This window comes from Sylvia atricapilla, chromosome 18 (assembly GCF_009819655.1).
Source record: "Sylvia atricapilla isolate bSylAtr1 chromosome 18, bSylAtr1.pri, whole genome shotgun sequence".
Lineage (NCBI taxonomy): Eukaryota > Metazoa > Chordata > Aves > Passeriformes > Sylviidae > Sylvia > Sylvia atricapilla.
The window spans coordinates 10,539,752-10,564,694 of record NC_089157.1 but is presented as its reverse complement, the minus strand read 5'-3'; the positions used below and the strand labels follow the sequence as shown (position 1 = coordinate 10,564,694).

Here is a 24,943-nt window from a genome sequence, read left to right as displayed (position 1 = left end):
GGATTCCAATTAATTGGAAATATTTACAAGTTTTTAGCTTTAAAAAAAAAAAAAAAAAAGCCAAATTAAAGGGTGATTCTGTATGGGAGACAGGGCTTTGGGAAATCATTAAGCTTTTGAAATGTGGCTCTGCAACCTTCTCCAGATTTTCCCAGGTATTGGTGAAGGCTTCCACTGATGCCAAACCAGGGAGAACCTTGAGCTTCTGGCAAACACCTTCAGCCCTGGGGGTGATGGGGAAGTGACCAAACTGAGGTGGGAGGAGCAATATAATGCCAGTAAAATGTAGGTGGAAAATCCTATTGCAGGTACAAATGTGTAGGACAAAGAAAATCCTTCACCATTTTTCCAGTTTGGAGTTCATATACCTTTTATTTCCCTCTCTCTTGATTTGCTTTCCCTTCCCCTCCACTGGAAGTCTTGTGGTTGGTGCTCCAGGCTGATCCCACTCCTCACAATCTCTTCTGTGTCCAAAATTCCTCATTTTGTGGCAGTGGGTGCATCCAGGATTCCTTCACTCGCTGGTGGCTGCCCATGGATGCTGCCAACACAGGATATTTTGTGTGAAAGAAAATTTAGTGTAACTGTTTTAGTAAAGTCCCTTGCAAAAAATAGATTATTGTTAAATTATTGGTTTCCTGATGCTTTCAGCTAATGTATTCAAAATTTGGATAATGCCATTCGTTGAAATCGAATGTATGTATTAAATGTGAGTATCTGCAACAACTTCTGTGTGAAATATGACAACTCAACACCAGACAGAAATCCTACATCACCTTTTGGGGCAGGAAATGAATAATACTGTACCAAATCGAAATTTCAGAGGGATTAAGCCTCTTTTCCACTGACAAATTCAACACACAAATTTATTTCATACTGCTGCAGAAAGTGCAAGCGTTTGGTATATTTGCCATGCCTCGTAGATCAACCTAATCCTACAACGTTTTCTTTTTTTTTTAATGTGTATTGCAATCTCATTCATATTCCACATCTCACTGCCACATTTTACAAGATTATACCCTTGAAAGCTTTTTTTTTTTGGGCATTCTGCTTTCTCTGTGATGTGATGTTTGAACCTCATCGTCTGAGAAAATGAGAAAGATAGAGCTGGCTGATAGAGGAAGTGGGTTGGGAACAATGCTTTGTATCCAGTTCTTAAAAATAGTGATTAAGAGAGCTGTTTTAATTATACAGCCATGTTAATGAATTATTTCCTTATGTTTTGTCTCTATAACTTACATGTGTGGCTATAGTTTCAAGGCATCCAACTGTAATTTTTCAAAAGCACTAGATTTTAATCAGTATAATCTGTAAGCATATTGTAGCTTTCTACTGATTTCAATGAGAATTGAGCCAATAAAATCTTGGAAGTCTTTTGCATAAGATGTATGTAGCTGCCAAATATTTTTATAATATACATTGATGGAATTTTTACGGCCACAAGAGTTGAGAGGGGAAAAAAGTGCAATTTTTAGTCCATTTTCATTATTAAAACTGCTGAGATTTCCAGCCAAATGATCTCTTAGGAAGATTTCCTGTTTCTGTAACACTTAAGGCATGTTGAAATCTCACCTGTGGCTCTTTGAGTGACGCAGTTCCTGTGCTAAGTGTAGTTCAGTTGTGATGTCTTGGGCTAAATCAGACATTGTTGACCTGCTGGTTTTTCTCTGCCTTGTTTTTCAGTTAGAAAACCCCAGATATCTGCGAGAAAAACGGGTGCCAATGACTGTGGTAGGTATTTACATTCCCTCGATATTTCAGAAGGGCAAACAGTGTTACTTTATGTTATTTTAACGTCATTTTGAATCACTGGTGGGGATTGACTGTCCTTGGATTTACTGGTTTTGACTTCGTTGGTTGTTCTGAACTTTTTTTCCAATAGATGACACCAAAAATTGGCCTTGGGCAGGGCAGCCCCTCTCGGCACCACCATGCACAGTTCCAAACGCCGGAGAAAGAGGTAGGATTCTTTTCAGGCATTTTCCTTGGAAACTGGGCATTAACAAGGAAGTTATTGTAGCAGAAAATCTCATGGAAGAGAAATTTGCTGAAGTGACAGGGCTTGTCATTAAATACTTCATGGATTTCCCAGTCTTTTAGGGAGTAAAAAAGACTTTCTGGACACATTTACCAGTCCTTTGAAAGAATTTTTAGTGGAGAGAAGTTTGAATTCTAGGAATTTTTGAATTACCTTTTAATAGAGGCAGTGAAACCTTTGATTTAGTGAGGACTTTTGTTTACTTTCTACCTTTCAAAATTAGCAGATTTTGACCTTTTATCTGGTAAGATCTACATTATTTCTGTATTTGCCTCACTGAGCTCCAATCCTCTTTTGGTCATATGGGGTTTTATTTTACTTTTGTGATCTTGTGAATTCCTGACATTACTGTTCAAGTTTGGCTGTCTACTTCTTTCACACCATGATTTTTTGCTTTTAATATGTAGAAAGGTAAAATTTTGGGGTTATTTTCACCTTTTTCATGCTTTGAGGAAGTCGACTCCCTGAGATATTTTGTCACAAGCTCGTTTTATTGAACACATTTCTTTTTTTTTGAAAGGCGGCGAATTAATGAGCAGAAAAGGAAACTCAAGGTGCATTAGGAAAACAATTAATAGAACCCCAAACCCAACCAACCAATCAAAAAAACCCAACAAAAAGCCAAATCCAGCACTCTGCTCTGCTTGTCTTCAAAATTTCTGATTTCAGCTGTGTGCTTTTGGAAAATTGAGACATATGTCCTTAGTTCCCTACTATCCACAAGGACCTAAACCCACAAAATGCCCCAAATATGTCTGCATTGGTGGGGAAAGAGCTTCAGCAGCAAAGCAGGAAAATGTTGTTCCATTTCCTTGGTGTCTTGTGAGGACACATGGATTGGAACTGTCCTAAAGTTACTTTTCATGACAATTCAGAAAACATCTTTAGGAGAGAATACAGAGGAGGTGAAAATCAGTTGGCAGATCCTTCAGCTGTTAATAAAATAATGTGTGTGGAACGTTTTCTCGTGCTACCTGGCTGCCTCACTGGTTGCTCAAATAAGCAGCTGCACAATCCATGTGCCTTTCACTTTCTCTGCTGTGCTATTGACTGTTCTTTTGTATTGACTGGTTCAAACCACCAGTGCCTCAGGATGAGGCAAGGTTTCATAAGACGTGAAAATAGCCCAAGAAATAAATAAATTGAAAGCACAATGTTGTCATTTAAACAATATTTTCGAATTAAATAAACAGGAATGCATGCCAAGGAGCTACATAAAATACCCAGTTAATACTTTGCTAGTTCAGTGGAAAAATCCTCTAAGCCACACAGTAAAAAATCCAGGACTTTTTGCTAATGGTGCTCGACTGTGGGCTGGTTTGAACTGGAAAGGTTACAGACAGTGTTTCACAATCACCATGTGTGTGCTATTAACGAGAAAACTTAAATGTGTTTTCATCTGATTTTGTTTGTGAAGCTCAATTAGGAATAAAGTCCTTTTCATTTATAGAATGTGAATGTATTAACGGAGAAATGGTGCTGTACAAAAGGGTCCGGGGGAACCTTTAACTGGTTTCAACCTCTTTGTAGTACAAGGGGAGAACATAAAATAGGATAACTGTGGGGGTTTTTGCTTTTAACCTTTAGACCTTTGTTCATAAAGCATTCCTGCACCTGTTTAGAGTCTGTAATGCTGAACACATGGCCGTGAGCAGTGATAACCACATCACAGCCCTGCGAGAACGCCGATGTCATCAGGCAGCGGCTTTTAGTCATCTCTTCCCCAAATACTTCTGACATGGATTAAACCATTTGGGAAATGGTCATTACTGAAAAAATCGTGGTTTTAAACAAGGGAGAGGCAGCCCAACAGGAATAAATCCGTGTTCAGCAGGACAGCAAAGGACGACAGATGGGGTGATTGGCCTGTCTTGATAAAAAGGGAAAATGTCCCTTTGAACTTCACCTCTGGCCATCCTGTGTCACCCAGAGCTCCACGGGGCACAAGGGGGGAAAGGAAAAGTCTGATTTGTGATTTTTCAAGAAAACAGATTCAGTACCATTGCTAAGATACAGGTTTGGAATGAGAAAAGAAAATCAGCTATATTAACAAACTGATTTCTTTTAACCTTTCTCAAACAACTAGTTTATCTGCTATATCACTTCAAGACATTCTGGTTTTTCTTTAAAGAAGATCCCTTTCTTAATTTTTCATTTTGTCAGTCTTATTTATTCTTAGCATTTTTTTCTCAATTGCTTTCTGTTTCATTATTTTGTAAGCAAAGATATTTATTTATCTTCTCTCAACCAAGGAAACCTAAATAAGTCAGAAGCATATTGAAAATAATTTTCACTTTTCAGTGGAAGGTTATACCTGGACTGAATTTGTACTGAGTTGTATACCAGCTCTTAGTTTATTTATTTTTCAGACAAACTGGCAGACTTAGTGCTTTATGCAATAAATTGTGAAGCTTCATCTGCCTGGGTTAACTGAGAGCATTGAGTGTTTCCAACATTTTCATGAGTTTATCACTGTGCTGCTGTCACTCCTCTGTCTGGATTTTTTGGGAATCCAGTGATAAAGCCTTTGGACACTTTGGACTCTGGTGCTTTTCCAGCTTCTTGTGTGCTAAAGCAGCCCAGACTGGATGGTTGTGCAGCTGGAGGGAGAAGGAATTCTGGGGAAGGCAGTGGTTGGATTTTCAGGAGAACACCTGTGGGACAGCTTCCACCAGGTTGTCATGTGGGGTGGTGGAATAAAGGAGAAATGAGATAGGTGCTGTAAGAGAACAGAGAACACAGAGAATGGGGAAAAAGACCTTTTTTTTGCCTCCCCCGAAAATCCATCTTCATGGATCCAGGGCCAGAAATAAGATGGAAAATGAAGAGTGTTTTATGGGTTTATGACTACAGAAGTCTTATCTTGAAGGATGCAGCCTTTTTAAAAAGCTATTTAGGACCTTCATCTTTGTAATCTTTATTTCTGTTTTTCTCCTTTTATTTTGGGAGTGAGCACTCCCTTTTACTGCGTGACACAGATTTTGTTTATAAAGATCATCAAGCCATTTATATGGTTTTACTGCACCAGAAGTGTTGGGATCTAGTGATAAATTTACATGAAGATAAAATCTGCAGTGCTGATACGGTTAAGTCGTGGTCTGGCTAAAAGGGCTCTGGATTGAAGGTGTGGAAAGCAGCAGATTTACTGTGCTTCTCACTTATCTGGCAGGAGATTATAGCTTGAAACAGAGCAAATTGCATGAGGGCTGTGATATGGATTTCCCCCAAGAGGGACCATACACAGAATGTAGGGGAAAGAATGCAGGGAGGAAAGAAAGTTGTAAAACTCGGGAGGGAGAGTGAATAACACTGGCTGGTGTTAGCATGGAAAAGAGAAGGGAAAGAACATTTGAAGATAAGAGTCCCTGCAATTAGGAGATGGTGGTCAGTGGGTATTGTCCTGCTGGGTTTGATTTCTGCCTCTTAATTGCCCTGTTCCATCATGAAGTATTTTAGTTTATGAAATTCATGCCAAATACAAGCAATAAGCAAACCCAATATGGAGACAGTATCCTAAACCAAGGACTCTTGTAATTAAACCGCTGTAAAATTAACATCATTGTGCCTTTAGCACATCATGGATTTTATATTTTTCACCGTTTTTGTTCCTATCTTCCAAGGATGGTAACAAAATATATTGGTATTGTTCTCTTGTGTGATACATTGAATTAAAAGTGTGTGCTCGTGTCTGTGTGTGTCTCTAGAGTTTAAATCTTGGTGGATGGATATGTAAATATCTGTGTATGGAATCAGGAGAGCTGGATGCTGCTCAAGGAACCTCCTTTTAATAACAGGAGGAGAGTGGTTTTGATGAACTTTCTGAAAGCACTTGAATGGGTCTCAAAAAACCTGAGTCTTAGAATAACTGGAGCTTTGTGTGTTGGAATTTTTCCCCTTATTTTCCCTCTGTTCTTCCACTTCTCTTCCTTTGCTCTTCCTCTTCTTTTGTCATCCTGTTCACTGGGGACTGTCCACGCCATACTTCTGCTCATAAATGTCATGCTGCTTTCCAAGGGTAAAGATTGTTAAGGGGTTTTTATTCTGGTGAATATTCTTGTTAAAATGTAAGAACGTGTGTTCCTTGCTGTTCGTACAAGTGTGGCCCATATGAGGGGGCAAGAAAAGGCAGATATGAAATGATTATGGCTTTCATTGTGATTTTTCACTTTTCTGTAACTTTTTTTCTTATGACAACTTGCTTCTGAAAATCCTGTTTCATTTCTCCTTGAAAATATTCCAGGCAGTGACAGGAACTATTTTCTGGTTAATTTGAATTTTCTTCTTTTCTCCACAACCCCTGTGTCTGTTTTGAATGCAGGATGTGATTTATATGGAGAATCCAACTGTAAACTGATTCTCACCACTGAGTAATCGTCCTGAGGAGGAATCTGTTAGTTCGTATTTAAAATCACAGCAATCTTGACTGCTGCTAACATAATTCCTGGCTGATTAATGTCCTGCTCCCAAAAAACACGTGCAAGTTGTCCATTGTGTTCCTTGTGAGGAAGTCACATCCTGCCTTGCTTTGATAACTCTTCAGAATGTAATGTAATAAATACCCCAAACCTTTCTTTTATTGCTAGACTGGTGTGAGACACACAGTGGATGTCAAGATGAGACATGTTTTCATAAATTGGCTGCTGATTTATAATTCCTGATACCAGTCAGGCTGGTTGTGGAGGTCTAGATGTACATGGACATTTATTTATTTTTTTTTGCAATACTTTGTGAACTATGTCTTTAATTATTGCACATATGGGCTGGAGACACTGAGAAAGATCAAAGGGGTAGGTTAGCAATTCAAACTAGTGTTTTAACCAGTAGAATGTCCAGATGGTTGCCAAGCAGCTGGGAATTAATCTTTTGGTGCATGAATAATCTCTACCTCAAAGTGTCTCTCTCTTTTTAAAAAAAAAAAAAAAAGAAAAAAAAAAAGGAAGAAAGTTTATTTCTTTTTTTTTTTTTTTTTTTTTTTTTTTTTTTTTGTTTAAGTGTAGATTCTGATTTTTAAGGGAGAAAAGACATTGACTAGAAAAAGTAAGTGCTGTTCACTGTTATTGCTACATGTTGCACATGTGAAAAGAAGGTGAGAGTATAGTTTTAGTGGCTGGTTTAGGATCTTGAAATGAGTATAAAAAGTTCAGTAGCTGCTAAGACGCAGCATGAAAAAGAGAGGAATAACACTGGGGAGAAAAAAAAAATCAGTGTTAGTGACTCAGTGTGTTCAGACTCATTCACTGGATTGGGCACTGTGCAGAATTCCATGAAATTCTCGAGTGGTGCCTTCCATTATATTTCACTAAATCCTTTGAAATCTGTGTGATTCCTGCATGCTCACAGATTCAGCTGGGTTCAGTTCTCTCTGCTGGCAAGGGAAGATACAGCTTGTTGCATTTTTGAGCTGCCTTTTATGAAGTTGCATTTAATACTCCTGTGGCTAAGCTTTCTTAATTTCCAAACGTCGAACTGCAGGTTTTTTTTTGCTCCTTGCTGATGTCAGTGTCTCCCACTGGTGGCAGACATTTGTTCCATGTGGAAGTGGGACCCTGCAAATAAAGCTGTTAAATAACACGGTGTGTTGTAGTGCTAACATCCATTTTATGTTTATTGGCCAGAGAAAACATCCTTGAGAACACAAATACCATTTCCAGTTATTACAGTTGGTGGGATACAGAGCTGGTTGGATTTCTCCTTCTTCCCACCACCCCCAACATGGGAATCCATGAAGAAAACATTGTTCTCTCTTGAAAGAGCCTAATGACATTTACATATGAATACCAACCATTGTCCATTCAATTATTTTTCTGTATCAAGGAAATGTGTATTAATTTCAGTGTCATTTATAAAGTCAGATTTTTCTTGATAAGGAAGCTGGTAAGTTTGATTTAGCACAAAACCTTTAATTTTTAGGGGCTTTAAGAATGTCATATTAACTTTTTAATTAAGTGACTATCTAGTTTCCCATTAAAGAGTAGTGTGTAAAAATATTGCAACTGGAAGTAGCAATTGTATTGTTTTTAAAGAGTAAAGATACAAAGAAGGGTAGATATGTGGTGGGAATTATAAATGTTTGTTAGGTCAAGTAATCCAGTTCAGATCATAAACATGGACTTTTGTGGAGGGACCTTTGAATCTGGGCAAAATGCCATGTTTATAAAGGGGCTTTTTACATTCTAATTTCTGGCTGTTCCACTTGTTTGATGCTGGTTTTTATTTCAGCCCATCTCTATTTTCCTGAGCTCTTTGCAACAGAGACTTTCCAAGACATTGATTTTACCTTAGTCATGGCATTGGATAAAAATATTGATGCTGCTCAATGCTGTAACTGGAGTGGTTAATGATGTGCTGTTTCAAAATGTAGTTGTAAATCTGTTTATTTTCTGAAATGGAAAGTGAACAGTGTTTTTTTTTCCCACATCCTGTAAACTGAGTGCAAACTTTTCAGCTATTCCATTTGAAAATAGAAGATTAGTTCCAATATGATTAAAATTTACATTTACAGTAGAAAAGTCTCTTCAAATATATTGTTAGGAAATATATTTTTTCCTGTTTTTCACACCGGTGATTTTCTTTTAAATACTCTTGAGTCTTTTTTGTAAAATGTGGAAAGTATTAATATACCTCAAAGCTAATCTTAAAAATTTTTGAGGGTACAGTGTGATACAGAAATAACACAATGAGATCAGCCAGCTTGTTAATGATGAAGTGCAATACACTGTTCCAAATTACCTTAGTCTGAAGTCAGTGTGTATTTATAATAAATCTTGACTGTTTTGCAAGTCCAGTCTCTTCTGTCTTGGCCTTCCTGTATGGTTGAAAACACTGTATAAATTATCAATATTTATTATTTTAACCCTGCATGCGAAAATCGAGTAAGCACAATTCAGTAGAAAGTTCGAGCTGTTTGTTGATATTTTTTGAGAAACCTTTTTCTTCTGTGGAAATATCAAAGCTTTGGGTGCTGTGCACTGATTCCTTTTAGCAGCTGCAGAACACCAAGACAAATAACTTTTGTCGTGTACTGTAAGATACACAAGTCATTGTTCTGCATTGTTAGTTCTTACTTTGAAGTTCTCATTTATTGTTTACATCCTTCTCCCCCTTCCTCGCTTCCTCTCTCCCTCCCCCATATATTCATAGACTTGGAGAAAAAAAAAAACAACCAAAAAAAAAAAAAACCTGGCAAGCAACAAGTTGTGTTTTGTCAAATTGCCAAAACCCCCAATCTGATGGATGTTAAAGCTCTGAGATGTGCCCCCTTGCCTGAGGGTGAGCCCTGGAATGGAGACAAGTGGGCAGGAGTTCAGTGATTCATGTTGCTAACCCACTTCTTGATTTGCTTTAAAATCCGGTATTTCAATATTTCGACAAATTTCTGTAAATGGGGACAAGACGAATGTTTGTCCTCTGTCATGAAAAAAGGAGAGATCACTTTTTTTGTTCCCCTGGAGATTTATGGCAGTTGCACATTAGACTCTGATAGTTTAAGCCTGGCAGTTATTAAATGTTCCTAGCACCTGAGCTGTGCGATGGAATCAGGACAGTGATACCCCAAAAACCAATTTTCAGGTAACTATTTGCTGGTTTTGGTGGTGTTTTGTTTTTTTAAATAAGGAAGAAAGTGTGAGTAGGCACATGAAAGCTGCTCTGTTGCTACCACCCTTCATGGCTTTAAATAACAGGGACAGCACAGATGTTTGACATCAGTGTTGTTTACATGGCCTTAGGGTTTAATTGCCTCATTCTCTTTGTGAGGAGGATAAACAATGACAGAAATCCAAAGGAATGATGTTCAGCCAACAGCAATGGCTGCGTTTCATACATAGTTGCAAACTTCCCAACTATAGCTAAATATCTATGCTTTTTTTTTTTTTTTTTTCCTTGTCTGAATGGTAACATGCCATAAATTTCATGTTCTCTGCTGCCTCTTAACTGGTGATAAAAGATATTAAAACCCACGAGCACGAGCGCCGTAAATAGCGTTTGACGAAGGGAACGACTTAGAAAAGTTGGTTTTATCTGGTTGCTCTAAAACTTGTGGAAGTCTTTGGTACTGCTGTAGGTTATTTTGATTCTTAATATGTGTTTAATAAATAAAGGCAAGCTGAAGTGCAGGGAGCAGTGCATGGAAGAGCAGCACATGCAGTTACCTAGAGCTGTTCCACAGGAAATTGGGACAAGCTGAGATTTGACATTTGGGATCTGCGGACAGGCTCCACCTCGGTTTGGTGTGGCTTTAATTTGAAAGATATTCCTTGGTTGAAATTAGTATTTAATGATGTGTTTCAGCTTTTAAATGGAAGGGGAGGCATTTCACTCCCAGCTGGGGAGAGCTGAGCCCTTTTGCTTCCAGCCCAGCCTTCATGAGATCACTGAATAAAATGTGTTTACATGACTCAATATTTTATCGACATATGCAATGAGATTGGGAGTCTGCCTCAGAGAGAGAGTGAGTCAAAAAGCAGATTTGGAAATGGAACCAGGCCTCCAGGCTTTGCCACAGGACACTGTGGTGTTGTGCTCATGTTTTCTGGCTTCTCCAGTGGTTTTCCGCTCAAGAGATTGAGTGGAGGATTTTTAAACCAATATATCATTATTTTTACAGAAAATGCACAAATTAACACTTCCAGAAGTTGTGATGAAGATACACGTGAGGTTGGAACCATGGACCATTACAAAATTTCAATGCTGTTGGAGTTTTTTTAATTTACTATTTTTTTTTTTTTTTACCAGCTGCTTAGTACAAATCCAGCTTTCCTCTCAACACTAGCTGAAAACTTCATGTGCACATCAACTATTAAATTTCAGACACTTTAATATGGAACTTCTCACATTTCTTTATATGTAGAGATAAAATTAGGCAAGTAGTGGATGAAGCAGATGGGGCAGAAAAGTGCCTGGGGTGCCGAAAGCTCATCAAGTTTATAGAAGTTGAGGACCTTGAGTACTTTTCAGGGTGTCCCCTTTTCAGCCCTCACGTGATGAGGAGTTGGTCTTTGTGATTTTTCACTTATTTTTTTATTATTTTGTTTCTAATATTCAGAGAAAAAGTGCTCTACTTTGTTGTTACAGCGGTTGCCTTCATTAAGGGCTGATTTCTGTATCCTGGACACATTTTTCCCTGTTGTTTGGTTGCAATTAACTCTCATTTTTGGAAAGCAGTCCCAAAACTCTGACATTTTAAGAGATGGCTGCTCTGGTGGAAGCGGTGTAATGAATTAATGAGCTGAAATTGATGGGAACTGGTGCAAGTGCAAGGGTGGTGCTAAAGGGAAGATTAATGAGAGGTGGGAACCAGCTTCAAGTACCAGGAGTTCTGTTGTCAGCCTGGGGGAAAACGTCCTGTGGCCGAGAACAATCACCAGCACTTGAAAATATATATGTCCATCTTTAATTCAAGTGAAATTTTCCATTTAGATTTATTTTTTGTATTATTTCAGTGTACAGAATAATTAAACTTGGACCAGCTCTCCGCTGATACAAACCACCAAGGATTCATTTCCATCAGCCAAGACATTCTGACGTTATTAATGAGTTTTAAATGTAATTTCTGTGGATTTAGGTAGCTGTGTGAGGGCAGTAGCTGTACCTCAGTCATTCATAAGCTTTTAATGTAATTCAAGTAAATTGAAGTCTCTTTCATGTTTAGTTTTTGGTATTTGTGTTTTTACGAGACCTTCATGTTTATTTATGGCATGTTCACAAGCTGTCTATCTGGAAGTGGATTACTGTGCTTTTTTATGAAATCAACACTTATTCATCACCTGGTACTAAGATTTTCTTCTATAATGTCACTTTGTTGCAGCAATATATGCATATATTTCTTTTCATATATACATATGCGTAGATTTCATGACTAGAAGATGCATTTTTATCATGATACTTCTTTTGGGATGATAAAAGGGTTGGCTGACAGCTGAGAATATGATTTATTTTCTTTGGGTTAATTGTCAGCCTTTTCCCTCCTCCATTAATTTGCATAAGACTATGTACAAACAGTTGGGAGGTGAATTTCTTTATCTGTGGTGTAATTTCTGTGAGTTCAGAAAATGAAATAATTTTCTGCTCTACCTTCTATTTTCACTTCTTGAGGAGCCTTCTGTTTCCTGTACAGCATTTTTGAGTGGAGTTGGATTTTTGTAGATCATGTTTTCATGGAGTTAGGATGTTTTCAAGTCCCAACAAACCTGTGAGACAAACGAGTCATATAAAAAATGAATAATTTGTGCTGTGTTTAGAGTTGGTCTGTGTGAGATAAAGACTCATGCTTGAATGGCAACTTTTGGTTAGTCAAGGGCATGGAAAACAAAGGCAGAATGAATAATACTGTCGGTTCCTTTGAAGTTTGTGAGCTGGGATACTACAAATCAGGTTTGGAGTTGAGCTAAATAAAAATGTGAGATCTGGAAGTGGCTGACAGTGATGAGAGAGCAGTGTTCAGCCTTGAGGTGGGGGAACCTCAGCACCTTTTAGAACACCCAAAAGCCCAACACAAAGTTTGCTGTTGGCCAAAGACAGAGTCATCTCCTGGAGGGAGTTTGGTCCTCGTTTCTGAAATGAGGGAGGTCAGGGTTTGTCTTCTGAAAAAGCTTTTCAGTCTTCTTTACTTTCCAAATAGTGACTGTTAATAAACACGGGGGTGGAACAGCCTGAGTCTGAACTCAAGGTGTCACTTTTGGTTTCTAGAAAAGCCTGGGAAACATGAAATTCCTGTCGTAGCTGTCCTGAGGACAGCCTTTAATGGCGCACTGAAAACATGCAAGTGATTCAAAAATACTTGGAAGATGGAAACTTAGACTCTAAGTGAGAACTGGCAATGTATTTTTGTGTTGGAGGAGTTCAAGTACAGCTTTAAACAAACACAGGCAGAACAGGAAATGTGTTTCAGTGATCCAATCCTTAATCCCATCATAAGTCACCTTTAAAAGGAAATGTGTTTATAGTGTGAACTCCATGAATAATAGGAAACAAACAAAAACAAATGTGCATCTGGGCTAAAGGACATTCTCTGTGTAAATGTGACACCTGCCTGAAGAAATGAAAATGAGTTTACCCAATTTGGTATATTAACAAATATTAAAGTTTTATTTCTAAATGTTTATGTAAATTAAAGACAATGGCTTGTTCTGCGCAGTAGCAGTTGTGATTACTGCCAACTAAAACATCCTACAAATCCATTTTTCTGAAGAAATATTGTAGGATGACATCTTTTGTAACAATTGTATCAAATAAATATGAAAATGTTGAGAACTGAATATAGATTTTTTTTCATAAGATTTCTATGTTGATGACTTCCCATTGCCTTCTGAAAGACATAAATGAATAATTTAAAAGTTATGAAAAGGTCATTGGTGTAATTTATTATTTATTTAAAATATGTATCTATTCTGTTTTGCTTTTTAAGCTGGAAATGAAAATGAAAATGGCAGAAGGTAAATTTCATGAAGAAAAACTGAAATTACAACAGAAGCACGATGCTGATGTTCAAAAGGTAGGAAGTGTTTGTATTTTTTTCCAAAAGCAGTGTATTAAACAATAATAGAGGCTATGATTATCATAAATATTTATCAGTTGTTTTTTAACTTCTTCACAATTGCAATTAATGTTCAGTGCAAGTCAAATTGTAGGTAACAGTTGGCATAAGCTGAGAGGAATGCAGAATATTTTATGGTAACATATACTTAGGATGGGGAAAGCACTTGCAGAAAGGAGATGAAAATACAAGGCAATTTGTTAGTTAGAACAAGACAACCTATTTTACCAGCATAACAACTTCTGTGGGAAATCACAAACTCGTGATTTTTCTGTTAGAGAGGAAACATTTGTGTTAGAGAAGAATGTGAACAAAATAAATTTTTCATGAACAAAATGCAAAATACAACAGCAGGAAAGCCCAGGGATATATCATATGTGTTCAGGCTCATGCAGCAGCAGGATTTGCTGTCCTGTCTCTGTTTTGACACTGTCTTACAGCAGAGGCAGGACACCAAACACCCCTTTATACACCCCTTTATTTATATTACTGCGTTTATAAAGTTTATGCAGTTGGGATTCCTGCAGCTCTCCGGGTTACACTGGGTTTGTCTTCACTGTGTGACATTACACCACTCCTGGGAGGGTTATACCCACCCCAGACCACACTGTCACTTTTAATCCCACGTTCTAAAGGTGGGGTGAGGTCCTGTGAGGTGCCCCTGGCAGGGCTCTGATCCCGGGGATGGAGCAGGAATCCCAATCCCGGCCGTGCTGATCCCGCTGTAAACTCAGCATCACTCAGTGCCTCTGCTTTGTTTCCTAAAGACTGAGTCACAGCCTGGGAGGAAGTCGGTTGACACAACTCTGTGACACATCAAAGCCTCCTGAGAGGATGTTAATATTTGGTCAGGTGCATATTTGGCTCATCTGTTCTCAAGGCCTCGGAGCAGAAGCAGTGAGCAAAGCTGAGAGTCTAAAGGAAACGGCTTTGTGAGAATAAGGAATAGTTTAAATGCTTTCTCATCCCTTGAGTTGTCATCCCTTCCTAACTGATGTTAGAATCCCGTCTTTTGAAGTCGTTTAATAACGTTGGATATTTTAGAAAAGGTTAAATAGTGTCGTATTAATCTTTAAAGACACCAAACGTTTATTGCAGATGGAGTAATATTGTTTTAAGATGAAAGCTTCTGTTTGATAAGAGATTTGGGGCACTGTTATAAAATTCCTGCGACTCTAATCTTTATCTTAAACACAAAGTTTAAATTAAAATACTATCTCAAAGTGTGCAAATATTCAAGCTTTTTGTTTGTTTTTTTTTTTGTTCCAAACTCAGCCTGTACAGAAATGTGGGTGTAGTTACCCTCATGTACTTGCTCTGTTCCAGTCCATTGTTCCTTGGGATCCATGTGAGGAATTTCAATTGGTGAAGCACAAAAGACTGTAATGAAGTTCACCAACTTATTTAAATATTTCTTCAATCTGCTGAGAATTTTAGATGCGTGTAAATACTATTAGACAACACGAGTATGAAAATCTTTTCTATTTGCAGCAGTAGCACCGTGAAAATTCCAAACTCAACAAAGGCAACACTGGGTTTGCCCAGGTTTACAAGAAAACAAAAAAACTCTCTCCTTAAAACATGAAACTCCTTTTTAAACCTTTGTTTGTCTAAACCAGTAGTTTGTTTATGGAAAAATGGTTTAGGTTCAATCACTTGGTCCTGCATGACCTGAGCACTTCTTACAGACCAGGGTGTGTCTTGTGTGCTGGTTGTAGTTTGGAATGTTCTGGACTTATGTGAAAGTATTCTGAATTTTCTGTGCAGATTTTGGATAGAAAGAATGACGAAATAGAGGTGCTGAAGTCTGCCTACTTAAAGAAACAAAAAGAATCTGAGGATATGATAAGAAAACTGGAGAAAAAAGGTGATTTTCTTACCCTCATGGTTGTCCTCTGTGTGCTGGTATTGTACTGCATGCTCTTCTGGCTATGGGCTTGCATGTTCCTTCTGCAGTCATCCCTTGCTTCATCATTTGCAACTCTTGATTTAATTTTCCCCCTTAGATTCTGAGATTCTTGTCCAGTTGTCTCTGCTGTTCCAAGAGGCCTGTGATCCATTACACTGAACACAGGTTTTATGAGCGTCACCAAAAAAAGTTCCTTTGATGCCACTGAAATGTTTTGGCCACTTATTTCAATTTTTTTTTTGGAATCCCTGGCTCAAAGTTCATTTCTTTATACATTCAGTACATTTTAATCAAACCACAATAGTTATTTTTGAGACTGTTGCGGCAGGAGATTTCAAACATGAGCAGTCTCGAGTGTGTCACAAGTACAAAACTCACCCTGAGAGTGGCTTGTCAGCAGGTTTTCAATGTTAGTTTCTTTCAGAATTCCTTGGAGTCCATTTGCACTATGGACTAAACCACACCAGAAAATAATACAGAAGTTTGGTAATAATCTATGTACAAAGAGAGAGAGCGTGCCGTGTATTTTGTTTCCTGCTCCTTGGGAAAGTAATTTGTCCAACAAGGGATCTGGGGCTTTTCTCTGTGGTTGTTCCTGGCTGGAACAGGTTCAGTTGGACTTGCCCACATTGTTCCAGGTAATGAAAATCCTCAAAAAAAAGGTGAAAGTGTGAATGTGGGCCTGCTCTTTCCACTAATGGTTATGCCATCACTTGCAATTTAAGTTGGGGAACTGCATTCTCATGTATATCTTGAGCATTCAACCTTCACAAGAACCTTTTCTCCTAAGGATGGTCATGAAATCAGGTTAAAATAACTATTTTCCTGAGGTTATACAGAATTTTGCTGATGTGTATTTACACATTCAGGAAGGAAAACTCTTTCTGAGTAAACAAAGTAGGAAAGAGAGAACACCTTTTAATGACACAGAATCTGAGTGCTACATCTTAAAGCAGCACGTGCATTAAGTATTTAAGAGCCAAAAACCATCAGAAAGCCAGGTCAGCTGGAAAACTGGCATAAACTGGTTGGATCTATTGCCAACACTGAAAAATCCCAAAGGTCTTGAATGGTTGTTTATTTTTCCCCCATTTTTAACAGTTCAGACCCTTATTCGTGAGTCCCAAGTTGTGAGGGAAGCCAAAGAGCAGCAGATTGAGGAACTGAGGAAGATGTGTGAGCAAAGCAATGATTCCTTGAACAATGAGTGGGAGAAAAAGGTAATGACCAATCCTTCCCTCCTTTGACAGATTTCTGCAGTGTTTCTGTAGGATACTACATTTTGTCACTCAAAAAAATAAATACACAGAATACATTTTAGGGATTTTTTTTTCTGCACTGATTTTATTTTTTCCTGAATTAATCAAGACTCTTTTTGTTGATGCTTTTACACCCAGCTGGTCACCCTGTTCCTGGGGTTCATCTGGCCTCCTGGCAAGTCTCTGGATGTATTAGGGAAGTGTTTATTTCTGGTTGACCTGACATGGAATTTTAATCTGGGTAAACCTGCTGCTACCTGCTGTCACGGTGATTCCTTTGAACTCTTAGTCTTGCAATGGGTCATGAATTCTTCAGTGTATTTTTATTTATTGTTCAACTCAAGACAGCAGCAAAGCAGAGGGAAGAGCATGTTTATTGTGAGACAGGGTCACCTTTGTCCAGATTATTGTCAGTATTTGTCTTGCTTCCCCCTCTCAGGAGAGGGAGGGTCACAGAAAGGACAAACCCACCTCCCTTCATGAAGTTCACTGTACAATTTAATGTTTTTGCAGCCCTGCATGTAGGAATGAAGTTGGGTTTAATTCTTGCCTTCTTAAAGGCCAATCATAATCATAAATCATAAATTGTCCTTTGTGCCGAAGATCTTGAGGCTCTCGTGTTGGGAATTTTCTTGTTTGGTTGTTTTTAGGGTTTTTTTTCATAGATTCCAGGCTGGTTTGGTTGGAAGGGAGTTTAAAGCTCATCCAGTCCCACTCCTGCCATGGCAGGGACACCTTCCACTACCCCAGGGTGCTCCAGGCTCCATCCAGCCTGGCCTTGGACACTGCCAGGGATCCAAGGGCAGCCACAATCTTTTTTTGCTTTCAGAGAAACAATATTTTCAGAGAGGACAGAAGTGTGGATACCTGGGCTTTTCAGCGATTCTGCTGATACATGCTAATAATAATAATAATAATAATAATAATATAACACTTCTCAGTGCTGGTCCTAGATGCCACTTGTCACTTTGTGCCTCTTTTTGTGGTGCAGCTGCACGATGCTGTGGCTGAGATGGAGAAGGAGAAATTCAACATCCAGAAGAAGCACACAGAGGACATGCAGGAGCTGCTGCAGGAGACCAACGCCCGCCTGGCCAAGATGGAGGAGGAATATTTGCACCAGACACAGTCAACTGTAGGTTTGGTTGGGAACCTCTCACCACAGCATCTCTTAGAATATTTGAGTTTCCTGTGTCTCTTCAGGTGGACTGGAAGTGCCCAAGGCCGGGTTGGATGAGGCTTGGAGCACCTTGGAATGCTGTCAAATGTCTCTGCCCATGGCAGGGCTGGAATCAGAGGATTTTTAAGGTCCCTCTCCACCCAAAGCATTCCATGGTTCTGTTCTATATGCACATACATCCTTATTTTTGATAGTGCAGTGCAGTTGTTCTCTCCTGGGCACTGTCCTGGCAGCCAGTCTGACCAAGGATTTTATTCCCCAGATAAAATTAAGCAAGATACAGCCCTTCAATAAATGTCACACTGATATCTTAGAATCAGTCCTTAATTAGAAATATTTGATTCAAGTTAGCAGAACTTTTGTCTTTGCAGGTTTGTAGACCATTTATATATTAGATTTTCATAGAAACATGATTTTTTACTCACCCACTCCTCTTTGACTGAGCGAATGGTTCTGGTAGGTGAAAGATGACATTAAAAGGATTTTAAAATAAGTATTGATTATTCTAATTTATTGCATTTCTTTTCTATAGTAATTATAAGCATATAATTAGGTATAATCTGGATTTTGTGCCTGTTATATAAATGATGCAAAAAGCAAAAGAATTAACAAGTAACCTCAAAAAGCACCCTGTACTTTTCATCAGGGTGAGGTATGAGGAAAATTGAATGAGTGAAAAGACAATGTCAAACAGAATTTATTCCTTTATTAATGAATGTTGAATTTAAAAATTAGCATTCAGATCGTGTCATAGGTAACAGTAAATACAGAGAAAAATGGACACAGTCTGTCAGCAAGATTGAATTTAAGAACCATCAAAACTAGACAGATCTTGCTGAGCAGCTTCTGATTTAATAATTAAACAAGGTAGAGTTCAAGGCAGGGCTTAAGATGAAAGACTAGACTGTCACTGGAAATTAGTTTTCTTTTTTTCACTCTCCTTTCTCTCTCCTGATTTTTTCATTTTTTTTTCTGTTGGTATTTCAGAGTTTGCTTGTTCAGAGTTCCATGTTGTCAGGAATGCCAGTGCTGTAGGCAGGTGGAATTGGCTGAACAATTTCAATGCCAGAGCTGCTAAAGGAGGGGTTTGTGCCCTGAACCAGGATGAACTTCCTTGAGGGTCACGGGCCCAGCCAGGAATTAAATTCAATGACGTGCTAAAAATTACTCTTTTAAAATTATTTTAAAAAATAAACAACAGAACTCCAGAAAACCACAAAACAAACCAAAACCCCAAGCCCCCAAAGCGAAACAACCCTCTGCCTCCAGCAAACCAAACTCACACAGAGCAGCTTGGCACTGCTGGAGAATTTTACTGTGCTGTGGCTGTGAAATCTCTGCAGCCACTTGCCAGAGCTCAGGTGAATCATTCAGGTGGATGATTCAGAGGATCATTCAGGTGATATTCTGTCTGTGTGAGATTCTGGCACTGGCCCAGGTTCATGTCACCTCCAGTGACAGTCAGGGCAGAGGCTGCACAGGGCAGATATCTGGGGTTTTATTTTACTTTAGGAGTGGGTGAAATTTCTGTTCCACTTCCCTCATCTTCAGGCCTTTGTTACTGCAAAAATAACTCTGATATGCACTCTGGGTCTTATTTGCTGACCACAGCCTCCTGAGGGGTTCTTCCTTCATTTCCCTGCCAATTACCATAAATTTAGGGAAGAATGGGAAGTCCCAGAGTACCTGCCTATCCTTACTCTGCTCATTTTAAAATTTGTTTAGCTTAGGAGATGGAGTTCCAGGAGAAAGATACAGCTTTGGAGAGATGCTTGTGATTTACTGGGAGGAAATTGCTGAATGAGATTTTTGGAAAGTCTAAAAGTGTTCTATGTATTTTATCATCCACTGCAGTTTTACACTGAAATACTGTCTTCTCTCTTATTTTAAAGGATTTGTAGTTTAGAAATCAGTTGCATATGCTGTTTTGCATGAGAGAGAGGAGATGTCACTTTGAGGGGGCATAAACACCCATAGTTGGAAGATTTATTTCTTTTTCTACACAATATAGAATTTACTGTCATGACTGATGACAGCTTTGCCATTGTAACTCTGGTGTCTCTGCATCACCAGAGAACCTCCTCGCTCAAGGCTACTGAATAACAACAGGGGTATTCCCTCATTTATTCTGGGCTTTTCTCAATAATTCTCTGTTCTTTCAGAACGAGACAGTGCAGAGGCTGGGGGCCCGTGTGCAGCAGTTGACTGTTGAGGCTGAAAACAGCAATTTACAGCGTCAGAGATTATCTCAGGAGAAGAGTGATGTGGAGCGGCGTTACCAGGAGGTCTGCTCCCAGCTTCAGGATCTGAAAGTAAGGTAATTCAATAACAACTGCTGCTTTGACTTGTAAGGGTATGGAATTTCCAGAAGCAAACGTTGTAAGTTTTGTTCCAGGAACACACTGAGTGGCATGTGACGTTAGAAAACTCTCATGAAAATGTATTAATTGGTGTCAAACTCATTTAGAGTGACCCAAACGACCACCTTGAGGAGTGTCTTACCTGCCCATTATTTATGAGCAGCTCATTCTGTGACAGGAGCACGTGGCACATGTGCATACTCCGTGGAATTGATCCTGAGCAGGTAAAATGCCAAAATAGGAAAGCAGTTTCCATATTCTGTTTTGCTTGCTCCTTGTAGGTACAACTTACTTCAGAGAGACAAGGACCAGATTGTGCAGGAATACCAGGAGAACCTTCAGCAGCTACAAAGCAAATTTGAGGTTGATAGAGATTTTCTGAAGCAGGAACAAGCTCAGGTATGCTGCCAGGTGTAACAGGCAGGAAAAAGGGATTTATTTCCTAAGTGTTCTCCTCACTATCAATATGGTGCTCATGAATAAATCCAAGGAATTGCTCAATTTCCCAAGTTAGTCATGAGTGTAAGTTTAAATAAAATTGGGATTTAATTTTTCATTCCCAAAGTCGACTGCAAAATCAAGTTGGTTGGTTATTCTGGTGTGTGTATTTCTACAGCAGATTCAGATGATGTACTGTTACCATCCTGATTTTGTTTGTGCTCCTATAAAAATTCTGGATACACTCTTAAAAACTTAATGTTTTCATAAAGCCTTTTCCATGACAGAAAATAGTTTTTCCAGAAGTAAATATTCCTGCAGGCCTCATAGTATTGAACATTGTGTTAAATATTTATGTGTTTAAGGAAATACTTTTTTTTTTTATTTTTCAAGTGTAGGTTTCACCCGAAATGTAATAAGTCTGGTTTGTTTCTGGAAAACCATCTGTCAGGCTGATATCTACCAATATGCATAGGTACAGAGATGGTACATATTTAAAGGGATTTTAAAGTTAAATAATTGTAGAAAAGACTCAAGTTTTAAGTACCATTTGTTAATCCACAGAGCCATAGAACAAGTGAGGTGTTTGGTGTTTATTTGCTGAAATTCTCTGAGCTTTGGTGATACTTTACTTCATTTCATTTACAAGGTGTTTTTCTTTCCACCAATTTTAATAGATTTTAGTGGGGATTTATTATTATTAGGGGTGTTTTTTGTGCTTTTGTTTCCATTTCTTAGCTCACCAGAGAGTCTGAACTGACATATCCAGAGCCTTGAACTCATACAGATCTTTTCTCCCAAGTTGATAATTTTTATAATTTCTGGGAACCTTAGAGAAATAAATTTAAGAATGCAAAAGAGGTAATGAGGAGTGCAAGACTCAAATGTTTTTTTTGTTAAATCCCAGCAGACATCTGATGTGATTGCAGAATTAAGGTGTGAAATGGCTCTGTTGAAACAACAGTTGCACGACTCTGAACATCAAAGACAGAAACAGCTGAGGGTGAGCCCCGACTTTCTTTCTCAGAAATGACCAACTATTTTCACTTTATTTGATGATTGAAATGTTTATATATCCATCCTTAAATGTACTTCTATTTACCACGCTGGCTTGTTTCTGTTTTATTAATGGAAATATATGAAATGTCACATATGGCTAAAGGTTGATTTAAAAAGTGTAGCTAAAAGATAGGTAAGAGCAGAATTTTCACTGAAATTTTCTGACTATTTCTTGTAGTTCATATATTTAATAAAAGAGTTTGAATCTGTATTTGGTGGATTAAAAGAAGCCTGTCAAAGAATGATGAATATCTTTTCTTTCTCGTAAACTGTAAACATTTTTAAAGTTTCAAAATAGTTTTTAATTTGCACTGTTTTAATAGTTCAGTTCAATAGTCTGTCTTCCTGTAGGCATTTAAATTAATCCTTCTATCTCAGGGTAATGTGTTCCACATCTGTATCATGTATCAGTCCTGGTTGAATTTTGGCTCTACTTTTCTTCCAATGTCTTTCATTTCCCAGTTGATATAGTGCAGAATGGCATTTTAATAGCTCAGGAGAACAAGTTGCTGTTTCTCTTTAGCACACATGAATCATGGCTTTTGAGATAGCTGTGTTATTTGGTGTTGGTTACATTTTTTTCTATGTCAGAGAATTTTTTCATGATGATATAAATGGTAGTGTTTTTGTTTTGTTTTTTTTTTTATGGACTGTTCTGTATGATAGCTAATGTCTGTATTTGATGAATGCCCTGAAATAGAAGAAAAATGGGATTTGTTTAGAATACACATCTTTTCCTCTGCAGGATCAAGAATACAAGGTTGAGCAGGACAAGCTTCACTGGCAGCATGTGTATGAGAAACAGGTAATATTTCCAGGAAAATTTCCCATCTTCTGCACACCTTCAGTTTTGTTCTGTACAAGACTTAAAGGTTTAAATTTTGAAACCTTCAAATAGTCAATGTGGGAGTCCAAGCACTTCACAAAGTTTGAAAAAAAAATTTGACAAAATCAAGGAAGATTGTAACCACAGCTGTTTGAGGACAGGGATATCACCTCTGATTTTAGGAACCTGTTGCCAAGGGATGGAGGCTGGGATGGAATTCCCAAAAAAGTGGCCCTGGAAGGCCTGTCCTGTGTGTGTACACTGCTCATGATGGTGTACACTGCTGTTATTGAAAGGAGAATAAACTGAATGAAACCTGTCCTGACCCCTGCCAAGTCTGGTGTGTTCTCCCATACTCCTTTTCCCCCAGAATATCTCTGCTCCATCCTTCTCCACGTGTTCTCTCGGTTATTGTCAACAGGCCTTGTTTTTACATCAGGAACTTAAAGTAAAAAATGTAATTTTCATCAGAAACACTTCATCTTAAAGCACTTTGCAGATCCTGCCTGCTCTTTCAGGACTCAGAACATCAATAGGCTTCAAATTAAACTTCAATTTTAGTGACATTATATGTGCAACTCATGTGCAGCCGGAGGGTGCCTTAGATGCCTGTTTAATTGAAAGGATGTGTTACTCAAACGTGTCATTGCCAAATGTGGCAAATTTATAACATAAAATAATGGATTGTGATCCCAGCTACTTGTCACTTGGTAATAGCACTTGTGACATGAATTGTAGAGAGGTTTTGGTTTGAGTTAGTTCCTTTGGCTGACTTGAAGTCAAAACGTTCTTTGTTCCGGGATCTGCCTTGGTTTAAACCTCGCCTACATTTGTCTTTTTAGTCAAGTCGTGGGTTTTATAAATGTTGAACTCAGGAAAAAGCCAGAATTGGAGTGATTTGCAGGCCAAGATAAAAAAATACATTGGCACAGTTTGACTGAGGTTTGAGGATCTTTTGGGAGAAAGCTCCTAAGCTGAGAGGGGGTCAGCAGTGCCTCCAACCAGCGAGCCCAGGGGAGGGGACTTGGAATTCTGCATCAGTAAACAAGGAAGCAGAGCCTTTCTTTTTATAGATAACTTGACAGCAGTTTGTTCATAAGTTCTGGTGTAACTGTTTTCAAACTCAAATCTTTGAGAAAGAGCGGGAAGAAAAGTACCTGTGAATGATCTATGGATATAAATCCATAAACCAGGATGGATTGGCTCATAAAATACTAAAACAACTAAAGGAATCGTGAAGTCCCTGCTGCAATCTGTTCACTTAAAAACCTACCCATTATCTAATAATCTTTATGAGTCTGCAGTGGCTGTTGCCTCTGAGGATACTTAAACATCAAACAAATCATAGGTAGGAACCTTAAATGTCACTGTTTGATGAAATGTGCTTATCTGCTGGATCAGGAACCAGTTAGGCTAAATGGTTTTACAAGCCAAGGAAACACCTGCTTTTTATAAATAATCTACTGCTTGTTTTCCAAACTTTCAGCTCAGCAGCAGAGGAGTGACAGATTATTCCTGATAGCCATTCCCAAGGCACCTGTTGAATATATAGAATTTGACCAGCTTTGGCACTAGCTTCTTCATTCTCTAATAGACAGCTCATGGATTTGGAGGCTCCTGGAAACCAGCTAAGTGTTCCTGGAGTGAACATCTCCATGGAGCTGCTCCCAGCAGAGAATCTCTGAGTTTGTTTTCTCACTGGCCTACACACCTAATAAAAGACATTTTTCTTTTTTGTAGTGTCTTAAGAGCCTGGAACATTACAAATGACTGTAGGTGAATAAAGGATTTCCTGTGTGTCCTGTCCCCACGTTGTTCCTTGAGCAGCTCTAATGCAATACAACTCTTGGATTATGTACAAACTCTTGGGCTTAACCTGCCCTTTGCAAAAAAAACATTACAAAAACTCACTGTTTGGGCCATGCCTGAGAAGTTGCCAAATTCAAACGTTTTTGTAACTATTTTTAGGATTATTATTGCTAATTATTCTATTATTATTATTTAGGATGTTTATGTAAGGTATTTATGTTTGATATTTGATCAGAAGTGATTCAGTTTGGGTGGTCACAAATTGGTGAGTAGGAGCTCTGTGCCCTGGAAAATACAGGTCACTATTTTAGGCAGATTCATGCTGCTTTTCTGTACTTACCTAAAGAAAATCTAGTTCCTTTTTAATGTAATCACTGATATTTCTTCATTCTAGACAGTAATATTCACTTTGAGAAGGAAAGTCACTCGTTGGCTACATTCTCACACTTCATCTCTCTATTAGTCTCTGCTTTTGCATTTCACATAATTTTAGAAATCCACGGATGGTTGTCTGCATCAGTGGAAAAGGAAC

At 38.4% G+C, this 24,943-nt stretch overlaps 1 protein-coding gene across 1 annotated transcript in view; it reads left to right on the top strand.

Annotated features, from left to right (window-relative positions):
• Nucleotides 1-24,943, top strand: part of CEP112 (centrosomal protein 112) — a 155,739-nt gene that overhangs the window by 15,651 nt on the left and 115,145 nt on the right. The window contains exons 6-15 of the mRNA XM_066332363.1: nucleotides 1,684-1,731; nucleotides 1,883-1,960; nucleotides 13,443-13,529; nucleotides 15,339-15,438; nucleotides 16,582-16,700; nucleotides 17,731-17,874; nucleotides 20,082-20,236; nucleotides 20,561-20,678; nucleotides 21,628-21,720; nucleotides 22,522-22,581. Coding sequence (XP_066188460.1) covers nucleotides 1,684-1,731; nucleotides 1,883-1,960; nucleotides 13,443-13,529; nucleotides 15,339-15,438; nucleotides 16,582-16,700; nucleotides 17,731-17,874; nucleotides 20,082-20,236; nucleotides 20,561-20,678; nucleotides 21,628-21,720; nucleotides 22,522-22,581 — 1,002 coding nt within the window. The remainder of the gene's footprint in view (nucleotides 1-1,683; nucleotides 1,732-1,882; nucleotides 1,961-13,442; nucleotides 13,530-15,338; nucleotides 15,439-16,581; nucleotides 16,701-17,730; nucleotides 17,875-20,081; nucleotides 20,237-20,560; nucleotides 20,679-21,627; nucleotides 21,721-22,521; nucleotides 22,582-24,943) is intronic.